Source organism: Saccopteryx leptura, chromosome 5 (assembly GCF_036850995.1).
Source record: "Saccopteryx leptura isolate mSacLep1 chromosome 5, mSacLep1_pri_phased_curated, whole genome shotgun sequence".
Lineage (NCBI taxonomy): Eukaryota > Metazoa > Chordata > Mammalia > Chiroptera > Emballonuridae > Saccopteryx > Saccopteryx leptura.
Genome location: NC_089507.1, coordinates 1,600,001 through 1,621,082, shown reverse-complemented (window position 1 = coordinate 1,621,082; position 21,082 = coordinate 1,600,001). Strand labels below are relative to the sequence as shown.

General features: G+C 59.5%; 1 protein-coding gene across 2 annotated transcripts in view; it reads right to left on the bottom strand.

Annotated features, from left to right (window-relative positions):
• SH3BP2 (SH3 domain binding protein 2) overlaps nucleotides 1–13,436 on the bottom strand; it is a 37,235-nt gene extending 23,799 nt beyond the window's left edge. The window contains exon 1 of one of the 2 annotated variants that reach the window (XM_066385663.1): nucleotides 13,330–13,436. In XM_066385663.1, the coding sequence (XP_066241760.1) occupies nucleotides 13,330–13,430 (101 nt within the window). In that variant the 5' untranslated portion in view covers nucleotides 13,431–13,436. The remainder of the gene's footprint in view (nucleotides 1–13,329) is intronic. The other variant, XM_066385661.1, reaches the window with a different exon arrangement.
• Nucleotides 13,437–21,082: the final 7,646 nt, after the last annotated feature.

Below are 21,082 nucleotides of genomic sequence, written 5' to 3'. Positions count from 1 at the left end.
TGTGCCAGAGCCCTTTCCCTGGACCAACCGCAGCCTTCCACCTCGGCTGGTCTGAGGTCCCGGCCTCCCTGGATGTCCGCAGCTTCTCTCGGACCTGGCTGACTACCCCCCACCCCTCCCAGGCGTGGGGTCAGTGCTGGGCAGGCCCACACCCGCCGCTCGTGCTCACCGCCCGGATGCCTATTCACATGCGGCCAGCCCTCCCCTGGCTCCGTGAGGGCCTTTCCCTCGGGGAGCGGGGCCCAGCCTGGTGCCCCAGCCGAGTCTGTGGGGTCTGGCTCCCACTTCCTACCCTGGGCCCTGTCGTGCAGGACCACGGCGGGCCATTCCGAGAATGTGCAATTTCCTCTACTGGGCAACTTCACTCTCCCTAACACAGAACCTTCTAGAACAGGGGTCCCCAAACTTTTTACACAGGGGGCCAGTTCACTGTCCCTCAGACCGTTGAAGGGCCGGACTATAAAAAAAAAAAACTATGACCAAATCCCTATGAACACTGCACATACCTTATTTTAAAGTAAAAAAACAAAACAGGAACAAATACAATATTTAAAATAAAGAACAAGTAAATTTAAATCAACAAACTGACCAGTATTTCAATGGGAACTATGCTCCTCTCACTGACCACCAATGAAAGAGGTGCCCCTTCCAGAAGTGTGGCGGGGGCCGGATAAATGGCCTCAGGGGGCCGCATGCGGCCCGCGGGGGCCGTAGTTTGGGGACCCCTGTTCTAGAACCTCATGGGTTCGGTGTCTTGTCCACACTCATGGCCAAACCCCCGACACGGCTCCAACCAGCACATGCGTGGGCCAGCACTCAGAGCCACAGTGAAGAATTAACTGTGCCTTGCAGCCTCACCTGACCCTCAACAAGACCTGATTTGCCACATGGCTGCACCCAAGGCCCACCTGTGCCCCAGGATGTCTTCACTGGGGTTGGCCAACATTCCTGTCCCCAGAAGACAGTGGCGTGCCGGGCTCTAGGAGGCACCCAGGGGCTCCTCGGGGCTGCCCTGGATGAGACGAAGGCAGTCTGGCCACTCCTGTGTCCTAGACCAAAGGGAATTCAGGAAAGTGCAGGAAGGGGTAGGCAGACCCGGCCGCCCGCATGGAAGACCTGGGCTTCTGAGGACGATGGCCAAACTGCGGGAGGGATGCGGTTACCCTCCGCACCCCCAGTGTTCACGGTCTATGCCCACAGAGGACTCAAAATGCCCACACATCCCCACCAGCCCCACAGCAGCCCGGCGCCTCCCTCTCCCGGGTCTGGCGCCTCTTTCCGGGAAACGCGACATCTCCCGGGGGCCGAAGGCTGAGGGCCGGCTGAGCACTCAGAGCAGGGCTGGGGCCTCACAGAGGCAGGGCCGCGCCTGGGACGGAGCCCTGGACAAGGCAAGGCTGCCCAAGAGGGAACAGCGCACGGGGAGGAGGGAGGACGGCTGGGCGGGGCTTGCAGGCCGAGGGTCGCTGTGCTCAGGCAGGAGGTTGGTCCCATGACAGGCAGACCATGGTGAGAGGCGGGTGAGGACGGCACAGGTTGGTGGTGTCACTTTCCTGAGCCTCTCCTGCCTAAAACCACAAACCAGTGGAGGCGTTTCAGGATTCACACTTCAGTTCATCAATAACACTGATAAGTTTCCACCTTTTAATTGCTTGAGAAGACACTCTCCATAGTGCAGACGCCTGGGCGGGTCCACCCCCGAGTTCCTGGGCCCCTCCGCCCACAGCATTCTGCCCCTCTTGACAGCTCTTGACAGCCTTGCCCAGCCTGGTCTAAAGAGGCTCCCTGCCCCACACTAGGGCCAGTGTGGGCATCCCACGGCCCCAGGCCCTGCTTGGGGCACTGGGTGCCATCCTCGAGGAAGGCACTCGGTCTATATCTGCTACCATGAGACTCTGTCCCACTCACCACCCACATGATCTTGGATGGCAGGACGGGATAGTGGTTAGAGCACGGGCTTCCTTGGAAACAAGCCAGGCTCAAGTCCCCGCTCCTAACCTCGTGGCCCACTCTGAGCCTCGGTTTCCTTATCTGAGAGCTCCTGAGTGGGGCTGGTGAGCAGGGTTACTCCGGGGCCACCTGGTCCCTGGGTTTCTGTTGACAGCACCATCCTCACAGGCACGCTAGGGAGGAAGAGCCTTCTCTGAACTGTCTGGCCCCTCGAGCACCTCCGGCCCACCGGGGGCCCCTTTCTGAGCCCCATGTGGGGAATTCCGCGTGGAGGGAAGCTGACGGATGTCTTTGTCTTTGTCACAGTGGGCCGCCCAGCCTGGAGGACCGTCGGCCCCTCGTCCAGTCCACACTAGCTGCACGCACAGCCCCTGCCCTTCCCCTGTGCAGGTCCGCCCATGTGAGGGTTAGGAGAGGCCGCCCCCCTGCGCACCCCACCCAAGCATTTCCAATCCGTCCGCTGAGGACATGGCCCCTCCCTTGACAACAGCTCCATCCCGTGTGTCCATCCCCTGCAGTGAGCTCAGCTGCACTGGCTACCTGCAGCACAACCAGATGACATCTCTCTCTCTCTCTCTCTCTCTCACACACACACACACACACACACACACACACACACGCTAGCTGGACACCTCCTACTCTCCGTGGGGTCTAGTTCATGGAGCTCATTTACTGAAATTACACCATCATCTCACCCCAAGCACCCACCCCACTTCTCCATCCTGGTGGGGGTCTCTGGCCGCATGACAAGATGCTGAGCTCCACCGCCCTCCAGCTGACCTCAGCCAGGCACTTGGCCTCCCCAGCCTCTCCAGAGGGCAGCCCTGTCCGCAGGGCCAGGGCCAGGCAAGCCCAGCCTGTGGGGGGCCCAGACCACAGCCCCTCACTGGAGCCCCTGGTGGCCAAGCCCCAGGCAGAGCAGGCTGGCCCACCCTGCTGTTGGCCCTGCAGGGGCCAAAGGGATGTCGCCGGGCAGTAATCAGCCAAGCACCTCTGTCAGGATGCACAGAAGGACACAGGCCATCTCCTCTGAGTCAGGCTGACCCGAGGCCAGACCAGACACCCACAGAGAGCAGATCTTCCCCAAATCCACCACACCCCAACTCCCCACTTCCCAGAGGCCACTGAGCCCCCCACTCAGTCATGCACGCCACTCTGGCCCCCTCAGCACACACTGGCCAACCTCTGACCCTGCAGGACTGAGAAGGGTACACTTCCTTGTCTGCAGTCACCTCTTGAGAGAGGAAGGCCAGGCGGCCGGGCCCGGGCAGGGGCAGGAAGCACCCACCCTCAGAAGATGTCTACTCAGTGCCAACAGGTTTGCTCCGTGGCCCACTCAGTCCCCAAGTCCCCAAGGGTGAACCTCTGCTCCCCATGAGGAAGTTGAAGCTGAGCGGGCTGCAGCAGCGGCCACCCAGCCAGCACTGCCCATGTGACCCAGGGCCCAGGACACCTCGCCCATTTCCTGCCAAGCCTGGCTGTGAGGGGCAGAGGAGGCCCCAGGACCTACTCTCAGGAAGAACACTTGGGAGGAAAATGTACCAGCCCAGAGGGCAGCCAGGGGGCACAGGCTCTGGACAGAGGCTGGGGACCCAGGGGTGGGCCACACTGCCTGCTGGTCTGCCCTCCTGGATTCAGAGTTTGCCTGTTTAACCTCATCTCCAGAGGACTCAGGAGACCACCAGCCACAAGCCCTTAGCCCGAGCCCTACTCACGGCCGCCGGTTCCCGCGGGGGTGGGAGTCTGGTGCTCACCCGGGAGCAAGCTGGCAAAGAAGCAGAGCCTAGGCCTTAGTGTCCCCCTCGGTGGCTCAGGCTGTTCCGGGAGCTGTTGGGAACAGCACCGGGCTGTGTGGACAAAGACTCAATAGAAGCAAAGGGGCAGGCAGTGTAGATATGTGGAGAACAGTGTCCCTGACGGAAATGGGGGCCCCTACAGCCTGACCTGTGGAGGCGCAGTGGACAGGGTGTCGACCCGGAATGCTGAGGTCGCTGGTTCGAAGCTCCGGACTTACCCGGTCAAGGCACCTCCAAGAAGCAACTACTACGTGTTGACGCTTCCTGTTCCTCCCCCCACTCTTGTCTCTTTCTTTCTCTCAAATCAATAAATTAAAAATATATATATATATAATATATATAAAAGAAAGCAATGGAGGCCCCTTCAGAGCAGTGGCCAAACCCCACTGGGCGCTGAGAGAACTGAGGCCAGAGACTGGCCCGCTGTCGCCCACGGCCGGCTGGGCTGCGTGGCCACCACGGGGCCTCTCTTCCTGCACACAGCATTACGTCGGCCCCAGATTCAACCGCATCAGGGCAGAGGGAGGCAGTCGGGGCACCCCACCTGCCTGCACACCCCACACCCTTCACCCCAGGGCCAAGCCAGCCTCCCTTCCATCTGGGGCTGGCAATCCGCTGGGAAGGCGGCCACCTCTGACTCACGGCCTTGTGACAACCGTCCCGCCCAGACAGGGTGACACATCAGCCAGCGTTCTGGGAGGAAACTTCCACACGAAGGAGCCACACAGGAAAGGAAGCGCACAGAAAGCATCTCGGATGAGGAGCGGCCTGGGCTAAGGGCCCGGGGTCGGGGTGCGAGGAGGCGCACGCCTTCAGACAGAAGGCACAGAGGAGGTCCGTTCCAGAACCACGCATACCGGCGGAGTGTGGGGGAGGTCTCGGACCCAGGCCTGGGCACCGTGCGGGACTGACCCAGGTCCCGGCTTCTCCTCTTGGCACTGGTGACCTGGTACAAGGCACCTTGTCCCGAGCTCGCTTCCTCACTCTCCATCATGGGCTCACAGGGACGCCACCACAGGCAGGGGCCCGTTGCTGGGTGGGTCCCCGGGACCCCGGGGGTCAAGAGCACCCTGCTCAGCCCAGATCACAGCCCTTGGGTGAGGTGACAAGAGAACATGACGCTCATGCTGGGGTCGGCGTGGGGATAAAGAAGGCAGCCAGAGAGATCCAGTCCCACTGACCCTTGAAGGAGTCCGGCCTAGAGGCAGAGGTCAGCCACGGCGGCACACTGCATGGACACCTGCTGTCTGCGGTGCCAAGGCAGGGCACCCCGGGCGGGACACCAGGGACACTGACTGGCCTTGACCTCTCCAGCAGCCAGTGGCTTTGGCGGCTCTGCCATCTGTTCCATTACTCATCTCTCTCTCTTTTTTTTTTTTTTTTTACAGGGACAGAGAGAGAGTCAGAGAGAGAGAGTCAGAGAGAGGGCTAGCTAGGGACATACAGACAGGAACGGAGAGAGTCCCCAACCCCTGGGCCACGGACCGGTACAGGTCCACAGAGAAAGAATAAATAACTTACATTATTTCCATTTTATTTATATTTAAGTCTGAATGATGTTTCATTTTTTAAAAAATGACCAGATTCCCTCTGTTACATCCATCTAAGACTCACTCTTGACGGTTGTCTCGGTCACGTGATTCATTTATCCATCCCACCCTAAACTAAAGGCCGGTCCGAGAAAATATACATATTTTCTAACATTAAACCGGTCCGTGGCCCGAAAAAGGTTGGGGATCACTGAATTATCAGTTTTTCGTTGCGACACCTTAGTTGTTCACTGATTGCTCTCTCATATGTGCCTTGACCGCAGGCCTTCAGCAGACCAAGTAACCCCTTGCTTGAGCCAGCGACCTTGGGTCCAAGCTGGTGAGCTTTGTTCAAACCAGGTGAGCCCGTGCTCAAGCTGGCAACCTTGGGGTCTTGAACCTGGGTCTTCCGCATCCCAGTCCGACGCTCTATCCACTGCGCCGCCACCTGGTCAGGCCATTACTCGTCTCTTTTGCCTCTTTCCTGCCATGGTGGCCTCCCTCAAACCACTTGGTGGCATCCCTCAGATCCTACAGCTCCTGGGCACCTGATGGCACTTAACTAAGTCAGGGCTCCCAGGTCAGGACCAAGGGCACCAGGACCCAGGGTCATGAGGCCTGGCCCCGATCTGGCTCATCCAGCCAGGGGTCTGACCACCCAGGGCCGGGCTCACCCTCCGTGCAGAGGGTTCCGACTGCCGCCCGCTCTGCTCCGGGGGCCAGAGCCATCAGGAGGGGTTGTCTACACGCAGGGTCACCTTCCTCCTTCCACTCATATCAGCAGCTTAGGGTCAGGTCTTTCTTCAGTTTAAATTCATTTACTTTTCTCCTTTTAACCTAACGTCAATACATATTTTTAAGCTGTTTTCCCAAACGTCTTCCTTCTTTGACGCTGTCAATTAATTTTCGCTCGCCGCGTTTTTTATTTGATGGCACCGTCTCCCGCTTTGGGCCGCGTTTTTATTCCTTAGTAAATTTTCGGTTGGCCTCAGGAGGGAGGTTGCCCATCTGGGCTGGGTCTTGTCCTCTCACTGGCTACCTCGTGGGGTCACCCATAGGCCGGGAGAACGGCTCCCAGGTGACGGCCGGCCCCCTCTGCCAGGCAGGGGTGTGGGGGAGCAGCCACTCCCAGGTCTGGGCCCCGGCTCACAGAGGCGGGGTGGGGGTGGGATAGACAGGCCCAGAAGGGAGAAGGCAGAGAGAGGACACAGGAAGAGGCAGACAGAGGGGCAAAAGAGGGGAGGAGGGGCCGGCAAGCCGCGAGGTGGGGGAACTGAGAGCAGCATGTTCCTCCTCGGCCGGCCGAGAGCCCCAGGCTCGGGCGCTGGGCAGGATGAGTCATGGCCACTGGCCCCTGTGCTTGGGCCCACAGGGGGCCTGGCTGACCTCCCTGTTCCCAAGCACCCTCACACTGCCCCATTGTTCGCAGGCCCAGTGCCGAGAGGGGTCTGGCAGTGGGCCTGGGATGGCGGGAAAGGGGCCCAGCCTCCCTGCCTTTTCTTTTTTTTTCTTTTTTTTTATTATTATTATTTTTTTACAGAGACAGAGAGGGAGTCAGAGTGAGGGATAGACAGAGACAGACAGACAGGAATGGAGAGATGAGAAGCATCAATCATTAGTTTTTCATTGCGCATTGCGACACCTTAGTTGTTCATTGATTGCCCTCTCATACGTGCCCTGACCTCGGGCCTTCAGCAGACTGAGTAACCCCTTGCTCAAGCCAGCGACCTTGGGTCCAAGCTGGTGCGCTTTGCTCAAACCAGATGAGCTCACGCTCAAGCTGGCGACCTCCGGGTCTCGAACCTGGGTCTTCCGCATCCCAGTCCAACGCTCTATCCACTGCGCCACCGCCTGGTCAGGCTCCCTGCCTTTTCTGGCGCAGTCTGTACCTGCCCTTGACAGACAGGGCAGGGGATAGGAGAGAGCAGGGGCCGGGGCCGGGTCTCCCCCTGTCCTGCACACTGTCTTCTTTCCAAGGCCAGTGGTCTGGTGGGATCCTCCTCCCCACCCCCACCTTTCCCTCCCCCATCCCCCTTGCTCTGAGCCGCTGTCCCAGCCACAGCAGAGGTGACTCTCAAAGTTGAGTGTGCCCACTGTCAAGTTCAAGGCCCTCTCCTGGTTGATGCCCAACCACGCTGGACACCTCAACAACCTCCCCTGCACTCCTCATACTGTGCCCATCTGACAAACTTTCGTCTGGTCTTCAGCCCAGCTCAGGACACCCCAATATACCCGCTGATGCCCCATCAGTGAGACCAGGTAGTGGTGCCTTCAGGGGTCCCTGGGTAGCGTGGGGATGACAGAGCCCAATTCAGGACTGGAGAAGAGAGCCTCTGGTGGACACTAATCCCCGCTGCTCCCTGGAGACTCCAGGCTGGGCCCTTCCTCAAAAAGTGGACCGTTGGCCTGACCTGTGGTGGTGCAGTGGCTAAAGTGTCGACCTGGAAATGCTGGGGTCGCCGGTTCGAAACCCTGGGCTTGCCTGGTCAAGGCACATATGGGAGTTGATGCTTCCTGCTCCTCCCCCTTCTCTCTCTCTGTCTCCTCTCTCTCTCTCTCTCCTTTCTAAAATGAATAAATAAAATAAAATAAAAATTAATTAAAAAATTAAAAAAAAAAAGTGGACCGTTCCAGTCAGGGCCCCTGGCCACCACAGCCTCGGACCTGTGCGAGCCCCAACGCCTGGACTCTCCCATTCATTCACCCATTACCTCTACACCCCACCCTGGCACAGGGGTCTTAGATCACTGGTCTCCCAGCAAAGGACCTTCCTAGCTCTGCTGCCAGCAGGGAGGGGACATCATGGGGACACCATGAGCAGGGCTAATGTTCTTATCTGGAGGTTGGCCTAACAGGGTCCCAGAGGCAAGGTGGCCTCTGGTGGTCCGCAGAGCCAGGAACCAAGCAGCCTCCTCCTGGTTGGGGACCTGCCACAGGGTGGGGCAGCCTCAACTGGGTGAGGAAGGAGGCAAGGCTCAGTGGGTGCTGTAGGGACACTCCCCCCTCCCCAGGGAGATAACCACTGGGTCATGCACTGTGGCCAGAAGAGCCAGCAAAGAAGTCTTGGGAGGGGGTGTGGAGGAGCAGGTTGGCACTGCCGGCTCCGCAGCCCTGGCCCCAGTGGCTCCTCAACGGGGCCACCGACCTTGGCCTGGTTGGCTGACTCCCTGCCCCCCAAGAAACACACACCCAGCCCTTCCGCAGGCCCCGCCCCGGCCTCCTCAGCTACTGCTGCGGGATGGGAGGGGGGTGTCCAGGCCCCAGACGAAGCTTTGAAAATATGACCCAGCCACTGCTGAAAGCCTCCCAGGTCCTGGCCCGAGCTCCAGTCCCTCTGGCATCTCCGGCCTCCTCCTCAGGGCCACCTGGCTGCACACTGCGGGACCCTCCGTCTGGCTCTCCTGCCCTCTGCCTGTCCCACCCCAAGAAGACTCCATCTTGGGGTCCCACGTGGCACCTCACGCACCATTCTTGGGCACTGCCCACTGGAAGAGGTACAGGTCTGCAAGCAGAAGTGTGAATCTACTTGGAGGCCACTGGTCTGGGCCCGGAGTGGGGCCACCTCCTCCTGCTTCCCAAGCCCCCAGCCCTGGACCAGCTGTCCCCTCAGTGCCTGGCTGGCAGGAACGTTGGCTTGAGGAGGGACCTCCCAGATCCTCCCTGGGAGGTGGGGGACCTCTTTCTTCACCCTCTTCCTTCCCCAGTGACTTCCTGCCCCCAGAAAGGGCACAGCCGTCACCAACCACAGCACTTCACCCTCCTGGTCACATTCTCAAGAAAATGGGCAGACTGGTCTCAAAGAGCCCCTGTCCCAGTGCCCAAGACCCCAGCATGGGCTGGAGGACTCAGAGACAGGCTCCACCCCTCACTCCATGTCAATGCAAGAGGACAGCACAAGACCCCAGCATGGGCTGGAGGACTCAGAGACAGGCTCCACCCCTCACTCCATGTCAATGCAAGAGGACAGCACAAGACCCGAGCACGGGCTGGAGGACTCAGAGACAGGCTCCACCCCTCACTCCATGTCAATGCAAGCGGACAGCACAAGACCCGAGCACGGGCTGGAGGACTCAGAGACAGGCTCCACCCCTCACTCCATGTCAATGCAAGCGGACAGCAGGGACACTGAAGCTGAGTGACAACCGGGCCGAACCCTTGGCCTGACAAGAGGAGCAGGCACCGGCCTCCCAGGGCAGCTGCAGCCCAGGGTCTGCAACCCCTGGGCCAGGCCTCACCCAAGAGGACTTATTTCAGACACCCCTGCTCTCACGGTCCCCCTCCCACACCTGCTCCTCCCCCATGTAGCGAAGAGTGGGAACTGGGGGCCCCAGGTGTCAGGGTGCTTGGCGAGGCCCCAGAGCAGTGTACCCCTCCCTCCCTCCCTGGGGTGGGATTTGAGAGAAGGCAGGAGGTAGAGGGGAGGAGGACTTTGTGGGGGACAGACGGCCGGTGAGGGTTCGGCACAGACAAGGTCCGGAGACAGGGTGGGGGGAGGCCAGGGCGCCTCCACTCCCAAGCACCATCGGCTCTGACCGGAGCTGGGTGGGTCAGCAGGGAGAACTTGGTGGCCTGATGCTGGCCGCAGGGGCTCTGGGGTGCTCTGCTGCCTCCGGCTCCCGGCCTGGTCACGGCTGCGCAGCCTGCTAGCACCAGACGGCCACCATGCCTTCCTAGAGGTCTCAGGCCAGATGGTGACGATGCCCTCACACTGGCTGACGGGCGAGAGACATAGCCAGTCCATCAAACCCACCCAGCGACCCCTGACCTTCCGGCCAGGGCCAGGCTCCAGCACTGCGTCTGCCCAGCCATCAGGGGGCTCAGAAGGTCAGCATCAACACCTTCTCCCCCCAAATAGGAGGAGAGGAAGCCACTGGGGTTACGGGGGTGGGGGGGCTTCTTCACGAGGCACGGTGAGCGCCTGGCCTCCTGGTACTGCTCCCTCCCAGCCCCCCCCAGGGCTGTGCTCCTGCAGGGACCACTCAGGGCTCCCAGGACTGTTTCTCTGCATCCTTTCCCACTCTCCCAGCGGCTGCAGATCTGACCCGGCCGGTTCACCTGAGGGGCTGGTTCCTTGGGACCCGAATCCCAGATCTGTCATGTGGCAGGAGGTTCAGGGGCGCACCGGCTGGCCCCCAACCTTAGCCCCAACATATGTCTCCAGAAGGAAGAGAGAAAGGACCTGCTTTTGCGTAGGATGGGCCCTTGAAGACACCTGGTCAGGCAGGCCTCAGATTCCCCGTCTGCACGGCTCCCAGGGCCCCCGAGGGTGGCGACCGGGGTGGAGGGCTGTGGCGGAATCCTGGAGAGTTGGGAGCAAGGCTGCAGTACCGCCCACTATTATCTGACCTGAATCCTGCCAGCCCCGCGGCAGGGGCCTTCCAGTGTGACTGAGCGAGTTTGTCTCCCGTACTGAGCGAGAGTTAGACACAGGTGAGGCAGAGAGCAGCCAGCCGGCGTCCAAGAGCACCTAGCCCAGCCTGGCCCTGCCCCAGCCTGCAGAGGCCCGCCTGCCTGGTGCCTGCCTGCCCGGTGTGCCTGCCCAGTGAGCTTGCCCAGCGCGCCTGTCTGCTGAGTGTGCCTGCCCAGTGTGCTGGCTTACTGGCACTTCAGGTCTGCAGAAGCTTCTGGATGCTCCAGTGGACTTTCCACTGGGAGGGTCCACACTCCACCTCATCCCTCGCCTGGGCCAGGCGACATGGACACTGTTGAGCACTCAGATGTGGCCCTGTCCTTCATGAGCTCTCCGCTGGGCAGGGGGAGCCAGACAGGTCACCATGATGACCAGGAAAGGTTCAGTGGAGGCAACCAGCCCAGGCGTGGCCAGGGAGGGGTCCCCAGAGCACAGACATTTATGCTTTTTATTAAAGTGCTTCTGAGGGAGAGAGCAGCAGAGAGGGCCAGACAGGCTGAGCTGTGACCTGTGTACATTTGTCAGCAGGTCTTGCCCTCTGACCTGTGGGCCTGTCCACTCCCTGGGGTCCATGCCTGGCACAGGTCCTGGCACCCAGAGCACCCAGCATGGATGAGAGGAGCAGCCCCCGGCCCTTGGTGTCCCACCAAAGAGGTTCAAGGACAGTAGCCAGGAAGACTCATGCTCCTGATGGACTCAGGCCTTTACCAAGAGACCCAAGTGGGAGGGGACCTGGAGGCTTGCCCTCTGCCCCGGGCATCTCCAGGTCCAGCCCCACTCCTCCCCCACCCCCAAGCAGAGGTGGCCCTGCCGTCCCTGCTATTCAGCCCTGAAGGAGAAAGCAGCCCAGGGATTCAATCACTGAACGTGCCACCATCAGCCCCTTGGACGTTCACAACCCCCCTGCGATAGAAAGGGGTTCACCGCCCAAGTGTCGAGATGAGGAGAGCAGGGCTCAGCAGTATGAAGCCTCCTGGCCCAGGGCCCTTGGCTGGTACATGGTGGCAGCTGGATTCAAAGCCAGGGCCTCTGAGACCACGGCTGGGCCGCTGTGTCGCCCTGTGCGCCCCAGGCTTCCCGTCTGTAGGCGTGCGTGCGTGCGTGCATCCGTGTGGGGAAGGGATGGTGGGGCTGACTCAGCACCCCACTGTCCTCTGTCCCTGTGAACAGGAAGGGAGGGCCAAGGCAGATCTGGAGCCGCCCGTCCTCCTGTCTCTTCCCGATCAGCCTCCTTGGTGGCCCCTCCTTGACTCTATAGGCCTGAGGGACTCCCCCAAAAGGCCATGGCCTTCTGTCAGCCCCGCTTCTTCCAGATGGCTGACAGGAACTGGCCTGCCTCCCTCTGCCCAGGGTATGCCCCAACACAGGGCGCAGGGCCAAGTATAGAGCAACAGGGAGTTTGGCAGAGTCCTTGCTCCTCAGATCCCCCACCGGGGTCCACTCAGAGGAAAGCCCTGGCTCCCAGAGGGTCCCCTGCATGGGTGTCTTGGGTAATGCACACAGTGGGCGGAGGAGACACAGAAGGTGGAGCCCAGGCCCCTCCTCTGGTCCTGCAGGACCTGGCCCAAAGAAAGCAGGGGGCTGACCCATGGTCACATTGAGTTGTGCCCGGCTGGACTTGAACTTGGAATCCTGCTCCCACTCCATGACTTGCCAAGCCCCCTCAGCCCTCAGACTGTCACACAAAATATTTTACACATTCTGTCATAACCATTAGATCAAGTAACCTTAATTGAGCCCCCTTTGTTTTGGGCCACATTACGCAGTTCATCAGTAAGATCATACTGGTGAATCTCACACACACACACACACACACACACACACACACACACACACACACGGGGGGCGGGGCATGACTGCCATGTCCCCGCACCTAGAGGCCAGGGCCACTCAGCATGGCCATCCAACGGGCAGGCCCGGACATCACCAGCGCTGACGACGAGCAAACTCAGGCACAGAGAAAGGATGCGAGGCCCTGGGTCACACAGGGTGGTGGAGAGGACAGGCTCTCTCCACACCCCCAGAGGAAGCCAACTGTCAGCACCACTCTCCAGGGCAAGGGAGCCATGGCCCAGAGCAGAAGCCAGGACCCACACCCCCAACTCGCCCATCCATCCTGCCCTCCTCTCTGACACTTCGCTGTTCACCACAGTAAGAGTGGCAGACTTCCCAGAGCCACAGGACTGGCAGTCACTCACACTTCAGTGTGAATCAGCCGCCACAGGCAGCTTTCCTCCCACTTCGCTGAGCGGGCTGCGGGAAGGAAGGTCTGGATCACCGAGAGGAGGCGGGGGCCGATTCCCCGCCTGAGTCTTTGGAGGCCGCGATGGGTGGGTCGTGGAATGGAGCCTGCGGAGGGCTTCCAGTCCCACGGGCCTGGGGTTGCGAGGGTCAGAAGGACGACGGGGACGCGGGACAGACGCGACGCCACCGCCCACCCTCCTGCCCCCGCACGCCTAGGCCACTGGGGCGCACCCTGCTCCAGCCCGAACCCGCGCGCTTCCGAAGGCAGGGGCGCCCCCAGGCCGCGCGCTGACCGCCCCCCACCTTCCCCACCGCGAGGACCCGAGCGCGGGGGGGACCACGGCGAGCCCCGGGGACGCGATCGCGCCCCGCCTGTCCGCTTCCCGCCGCCGAGCCTTACCCGCCGAAGTGCTGCTCCCGGCCCACGGGCTCTGCGTCCTGGCGGCGGCTCCCGGCTCCTCCGCCAGGAGCTCCCGCCCGGCGGTCCGCCAGGAGCTCCATCCCCGGCGGGCCCGCCCCTCCTGCTGGCCCCGCCCCGACCGGCCACGCCCTCCTGATCGGCCACGCCCTCCCAGGCGTCCCGGCCCCGCCCCCCAAGCTCGTCAATATTCCACACCAGCGCGGGGGACCCCTGGCGCAGCTCTTAGTCGTGGGGTTCGAGGTTGGGTGCCGAGACATCAGGGTACAGAAGCCCTCACCTTTCCCCACCCCCACTCCCAGGGACAAGGCGGGTGTTGGCTGCAGGCGTGGACACACCGTCCATGCACGGCACACAGTAGGTGCTCAGTAAATGCAAGTAAAAGAGCAAACAGGACCAAACCACCTCTGTTCCTTGGGCGTGTCCCGCCCCGTGACACCCGGTGGCCCACCGGAGGAGGCGCTGCGCTTCCTCATCCCCGTGATCCTGATCTTGCGGGAGGAGGCCAAGGCCATCCAGCCCCCACCCCTGCCTCGTGGGTCTGACTCAGGTCAGGAGGCAGTAGGCAGGGGCTGGGGATGAACCCCTTCTCGCAGAGGCGGGTTTGCCCAGAACCGAGCCGCTGGAACCCTGTGGGCACCTTTCAGCCACATCCCAACTGGGGCACAGCCTGCTGACCAGGCCTGGATTACCATGGCCCAGGGGTCTGGATCCAACACTGCGAGTCCCAGAAAACAGGGGAAATTTCACTTTGCTTTCTGGGAGGCTCCTAACCAACAAGGCTCCTCCCCACAGGCTGGGGGCAGGGATTGGGCAGAACACAAGTCCGGCTTTAGACTTAGATAACCCAGTTTAAGGGTCAGGGGCCTCGAGAGAAGGGGCTTCCTATGAGAAAATGGCTTCCTGCAGGGAACTCCACGGGCCAGCTGGAGATGTGGGTGGTGGAGATAGAGTGGGGTGTTCTAGAGAGACAGAGCAAGACCTGCAAGCTTGTAGGTAAGTGAACCTTCCAGAGAAGGGACCCAGTGCTTGGGGCATGAGGAAGAGAAAGGGAGGCTCATCTGCATGGGGTGTGGGGTCCAGACCCCCAGTCCCAGGGCCCAGGAAGCCACCAGCAGGGCAAGGACAGAATCTGGCCCAGGGCCCAAAGGGACTGAGGGGAGGGAAAAGGTCAGCCCAACAAAGGCTGAGCCCTGTCCAGATGTGAGGCCAAGGTCAGCCCCTCTGTGCTGCGTGGGGCATGAGGGGCCAGAGTCCAGCAGGACTGGTGGATCAGAAACGGGAAGGGCAGGGGGCATTCAGGGGTTGAGTTTGGGTCAGGCTGAGGCCAAGGTCCCCAAGGGCCTTGAGAAGACACCGCCAGGCCACAGGGATCCTCAGAGTGGTGGCTAGACAGAAAGAACATGGGCCACGTCACTGTCCCAGAGCAGTCCAGCGAAAGGGGAGACCTGGCTGCAACAGCACAGGAGATCCGCTGGTGAGACATTCTGGGGGTGCAGATGTTAACCACGGGTGCGGGGAAGTGAGAGAGGCCAGAACACCAAGTGGCCCGGGTCTGAGACCACCAGGGAGAGACAGGACCAAGGCTGGACTGCTGGAGAGAAAGGGGCAAAGTGAGGGGAGGCCAGGCTCAGGCAGGTGAGGCCACAGGAGAGTCTTCAGCCAACAGGGCCTCAGTTTCCCCATCTGTAAAACGAGGGCTCCCCTCTGCTGGAGACTTGGAAGGAAAAATAGGGGGAGGATGGGAGCAGGCAGAGCACCCCAGCCCTGCAGCCCCCAGGGTTGACACATACTTGCCTTGCCTGGGAGGCTCCTAAACAACAAGGCTTCTCCCCACAGGCTGGGGGCAGGGGCTGGGCAGAACCCAAGTCCAGCGTTAGACTTAGATAACCACGGGTTATCTCATCCTGGCCCCAGTCGGTGACTCCGTTCTCTCACAGCCCAGCTCTCGGGACTGGACTTTGGGACCCAGAGCTCCTGAAATGTTGTCCCTCCCAGCTCACACGCCTGCTGGGGAAGTGGCCAGGCTTAGCTACCAGGAGATGCCACATGGTCACCTCCCTGCTGACACAGGGCGCTGTGCTGGCCCAGTTGGGCCAGAGCTCCTGAAGGAGTGCTCACTGCCTCGGGGCTGGACACGCTTGTCCCCAGTGTCTGGTTCAGCCAACCAAGCCCTGGGGCTGGACACGCTCGTCCCCCGTGTCTGGTTCAGCCAACCAAGCCCTGGGGCTGGACACGCTCGTCCCCCGTGTCTGGTTCAGCCAACCAAGCCCTGGGGCTGGACACGCTTGTCCCCCGTGTCTGGTTCAGCCAACCAAGCCCTGGGGCTGGACACGCTCGTCCCCCGTGTCTGGTTCAGCCAACCAAGCCCTGGGGCTGGACACGCTCGTCCCCCGTGTCTGGTTCAGCCAACCAAGCCCTGGGGCTGGACACGCTTGTCCCCCGTGTCTGGTTCAGCCAACCAAGCCCTGGGGCTGGACACGCTTGTCCCCCGTGTCTGGTTCAGCCAACCAAGCCCTGGCTGAGCTGAGCACTGGTGACCCTGAGGTGACGCAAGGAAATCCTGCCCTTGTGCCTCACGTGAGGGAGAGAGGGACGCCTGAGAGGCACCATCATGTCACTGTAAGTGACCTTTTCCTGGAGCAGGTGAGTAAGGAGAGAGACAGAGACCTGGAACCATGGAGCAAAGCCAAACATCAGGGCCTCCCTCTGGATCCTGACCGCAGAGTAGGGAGGACAAGAACTGCAAGCTCTTCTTTTTAATATTATTATTATTATTATTATTATTATTGTTATTTTGTGACAGAAACAGAGAGAGGGGACAGACAGACTGACAGGAAGGGAGAGAGATGAGAAGCATCAATTCTTCATTGTAGCACCTTAGTTGTTCATTGATTGATTTCTCATATGTGCCTTGACCGGGGGGCTACAGCAGATGGAGTGACCCCTTGCTCAAGCCAGCGACCTTGGGCTCAAGCTGGTGAGCTTTTTGCTCAAACCAGATGAGCCCGAGCTTAAGCCGGCGACCTTGAAGTTTTGAACCTGGGTCCTCCGCATCCCAGTCCGATGCTCTATCCACTGCGCCACCACCTGGTCAGGCTCTTTTTTTAGATTACTTATTTATTAATTTGACAGAGAGAGAGACAGACAGACAGAAATATCAATCTGTTCCTATGTGTGCCCTGACCGGGGATCAAACCCACAACCTTAGTGTATCAGGGTGATGCTCTAACCCACTGAGCTACCATGCCAGGGCTGGGGCTGCAAGCTTTTAAAGTGGCAGGTTACAGACCAGCACCCAGAAGCCTTATCATCAGGGTCACTGCAGACAGTTTGGACAGACCAGGTGCCCCAGCTAATTATTACCCAGGAATGCAAGTATGCCATGTCTGCAGCCATCTTGGCCAAACAGGGAACACAGAATCCGACAACTCACATCGCTCCTGCCCAGCCTCGCCAGTCCAGCCCCAAACCTCATGGGTGATGGGACCCTGGTTGAGAACTCTGGGCATTGCAGAACAGCAGCCTGTTGAACCAGGAACTGCAGGAGGCAGAGGCCAAAAGAACAGGACACCGCCCTGGCCAGCTGGCTCAGCGGTAGAGCATCGGCCCAGCATGTGGAAGTCCCAGATTCGATTCCCGGCCAGGGCACACAGGAGAAGCACCCATCTGCTTCTCCATCCTTCCCCCTCTCCTTTCTCTCTATCTCTCTCTTCCCCTCCCGCAGCCAAGGCTCCACTGGAGCAAAGTTGGCCCGGGCACTGAGGACGGCTCCATGGCCTCTGCCTCAGGCACTAGAATGGCTCCAGCCACAACGGAGCAACGCCCCGGATGGGCAGAGCATCGCTCCCTAGTGGGCATGCCTGTTGGATCCCAGTGGGGTGCGTGATGGAGTCTGTCTCTGCCTCCCCACTTCTAACTTCAGAAAAATACAAAAGAAAAAAAAAAGAGCAGGACACCAAGGGGTTCCCGTCTGCACTGACAGGGCAGGCGTGGGTGAGGAGAGTCACGTCCACTGGGAAGGGGATGTGGGCAGGTCCTGTGCTGCAGGTAAGCAGAGGTGAGGCAGGGACCCCTGGCTGGTCGGGGGAGAGGGGTGGGGGCCTCTGAAGAGCACGTCTACATTAAAGGCATGAAGCTCATCACAGGATGATGGCCAAAGAGCGGGGCTGTGTCCCTGTGCCAGTCCTCTCTCCCTGGGCAATGGGCTGCACCCTGACCGCCCACCACCCATGGTCAGCAGCCCCGGGCTGGGTCAGCGGCTGCCTTCTCCCCTGAGAGGTTTGTTTGGGTAAAATGTCTACACAGAATAACTGTGTCAGGCAGGCCCCACTAGGAAGATCTATTTTAAAACACCAACCGCGGGGGCAGAGGCAGGGCCCACGTTCTCGCAGTTCTATTTTTATACTCAAAACACCCCACTCTCGGCCCCCTGGGGCCTAGTTTGGGACTTGAAAGGGGCTGTTCTGTTCTGAGTGGTTTCCGGCTCTGGTGGGGTGGAGGGTTGGCGTCTGTGCAGGCGAGCTGTCTCCCCTCTCCTTTCTCCCAGACTCTGAGATCCCCAGCCCCTGCTCCCCTACCCCCTAGCCCATGTGACCTCGGGGAAGGCACTGGGGTCTGGAAGAGGAAGCCGGTGGGGCTCAGGAAGGGGAAGCTGTGGCCATCAAGACTGAAGGCCTCACTTACCCCAGGGGGTCCCCCAACCTATCGCCCCAGGGTCAGGGGGGGCAGCTGTCCCTTTCCTGGCCTGCTCTGGGCACAGGGATGAGGTGCATGAGGCAGCGTGTGAAGTGGCCTGTGAGACTGTGCAGACCCCTTCAAGCAGAGGTGGGGGGTTGGAGGGTGAGCCTGGGAGGGGACCCCAGGAGGGGGTTAATGCTGGGGACCCGGGCTCTACACGGAGGAAGTCTGGCTGCAATGGGCTTCGTATTGCAAGAAATTCTGGGCCAATTCAGGCTGCTTATCTCAACTCATTCGTAAATAGTGTCGGAATGCCTAGCCCACCCTTGGAGGGGGAAGGAGACCCCACGGAGCTCAGCCGGATGAAGACTTGGGTGTGACAGAGAACTCGGAATGGGCTCAGAGAAGGCTGAGGACCACAGACTGAGGCGATGGGCGGGCCTTCTAGGTACAGCACCGGAGGGAACCCGGCCAGTCCCCGTGTGAAGGGCAGAGCCAGTCCACACGGCAACGTGAAAGAGACCCCCCAAAAGTGACTGTCACGAACACCATGAGCAACATGGAAAGGAAACAGCGTGCTGGGAGGGAAGGTGTGGAAACTGCACCCAGGACCCAGGGGCGAATATAAAAAACACTCCTCCGTGTCCTTTAAAACTTACGCCTTTAGCCTGACCTGTGGTGGCGCAGTGGATAAAGTGTCGACCTGGAAATGCTGAGGTCGCCGGTTTGAAACCCTGGGCTTGCCTGGTCAAGGCACATATGGGAGTTGATGCTTCCAGCTCCTCCCCATCTTCTCTCTCTCTCTCTCTCTCTCTCTCCCTCCCTCTCTGTCTCTCTCTCTCCCTTTCTCTCTCCTCTCTAAAATGAATTTAAAAAATTTAAAAAACAAAAACAAAAAAACTTACGCCTTTAGGTGGAAATGGGCACAAATAGTGATTCACGAGAAAGAAAAAACCTATGTATGACCAGTAAGCTATGTTGAAACATGTTCTACCAGCCTCGAAATTAAACACGTACCAATGAGAACACCAAGACGGTTCCTTTGCTTATTGAAGTGAAAACCCTCACGTGGCCCCCCTCCCTCCCCCCAGTCTCCAGCATGGAAGCAGCGTCCTCTATGGTCACTGCCTGCTCACTGGCCGGCTGGCCGGCTCCAAGGAGAGTCTGTTTCACACTTTCTAGGGCGCCTCAGAAACAAGCTGGCGCTTCTGGCCAATGTACTAGCAGGGTGACCATGGGGTGTGTAACAACACAAGGGAGTGTGTTTTCAGCTCGGTGCCAGTGCGTGTGATCAGAGGGTAATCAGACGCCTCGTTAAAGAGCAGCCTAGTTTCACAAGGGCTTCTCACAAAACAGGGCCTCATTTTCCATCGCAACTTTTAGCTCGTTCTTTTTGGTTCCGCCCTCCGAGCCCCGAACAACACGCGTGCATTGCCGCTTCCTGACCTCCAAGGCCATCCTGTCAGCCCTCTGTTTACGCTGACAGTCTGGATGGAGATCGCTCCGGTACCGTGTAAACACGATGCATGCGTGAGCCACCTATGGATGACGACCACTTTTCCTTTCTTGCTCAACTTCTGGTTTCTTCTGAGGATAATGTCACCCTTTTATTTTAGTTTGCTTTATTGGCCTTTACCTAGTTCACCTGCAAATTCTGCCACTGGTCCAGTCTTGCTCAAGACATCCCAGTGGGTCAGGTACCCTATCAACTCAGAGTAGTACACTCTGCTCTCTAAGTGGGGGGCGTAGCCCTGGCCCTGGGTCCGCCATCAGCAGCACCCCCAAGTTCCCTCACAGCCCTCTGGGCTGCAGGATGGCTGCATCCTGAATTCCACGACTTCCTCTTTCTTGGTTTCCTCCTTCCGTACAGCGGAGCACACCCTGAGAAAGGGCACGGGGGTGTCGATTGTGTGAGGCTTCATCATTCTGAAAATATCTTTCCTCTACTATCACTCTTTAAAAATAAAATTTTTTTTAGGGCCCTGGCCGGCTGGCTCAGTGGTAGAGCATTGGCGTGGCGTGTGGATGTCCCCGGTTCAACTCCCAGTCAGGGCACACGGAGAGGCCACCGTCTGCTTCTGCCCCCATCCTCTCTTTTCTCTCTCTCTCTCTCTCTCTCTCTCCCTCTCTCCCTCTCTCTCCCCCTCCCACAGCCATGGCTCGAATGATTCGAGCGCTTTGGCCATGGGCACTGAGGATGTCTCCGGGGAGCCCCCATCTCAGGTGCTAAAATGAGCTCAGTTATGAGCATTGGTCGCAAATGGGCAGAGCATCAGCCTCAGACGGGGTCACCGGGTCACACGGCAATCTGTCTATGTATCTCCCCTTCTCTCACTTAAAGAAATTAAAAAAAAAATTTTTTTTTACCTATTGTGGTAGGTGTGTGGTAATATTACATTGTGTAACATTTCCTCTTTTTTCTCTAAGAGTTTATTTAAGCCAAACGAATAACACACACTGGGGAGCAAGGTCACAACGCCCCCTTTCACCATCACTCTTGATTAGTAGTTCAGCTGAGTCTGAAGTCTTAGCTTCAAAAGCATTTATTGCAGAATGCAAAGAACTCCCATCTGGCTTTGAGAAGTCTGAAGCCATTCTGGTCCTACGCAAGTGTGAATGACCTCTGGTTCTCCCTGGATGCATGGGGTCTCTTCTTTGTCCCTAGTGTCCTGAAATCTCCTCAGACATCTGGTCACCTGGCTGCTCAAGCCGGAGAGTGGAACCTGTGAGCAGGGCTTGTTGACCGGGATCGTTAGCATGCTGTGGCCGGCAGGACACGGTCCCCAGGGTCTCCTGGATGATCAGATTTCTCAGAGGAATCCCTTCCGACGTCATGCCCCAAGGGGAGAGGCCTGGCTTTCAGCACCCTGGGCACTGCGGTGGGTGGGTGGACAGGGCTGGGGTCTCAGCATTAAATGTACATTGAACTGTCTTGTTCATAACCCTCTACCCCCTTGTGCCTGAGGTCCCACAGTCCAGAGACCCTCTGTTTGGCCCATTCCAGAGAAGAAGCCTGGAGTGTGGGGTGTGGTGAGTGTGGGGGGAGGCCTCCCTG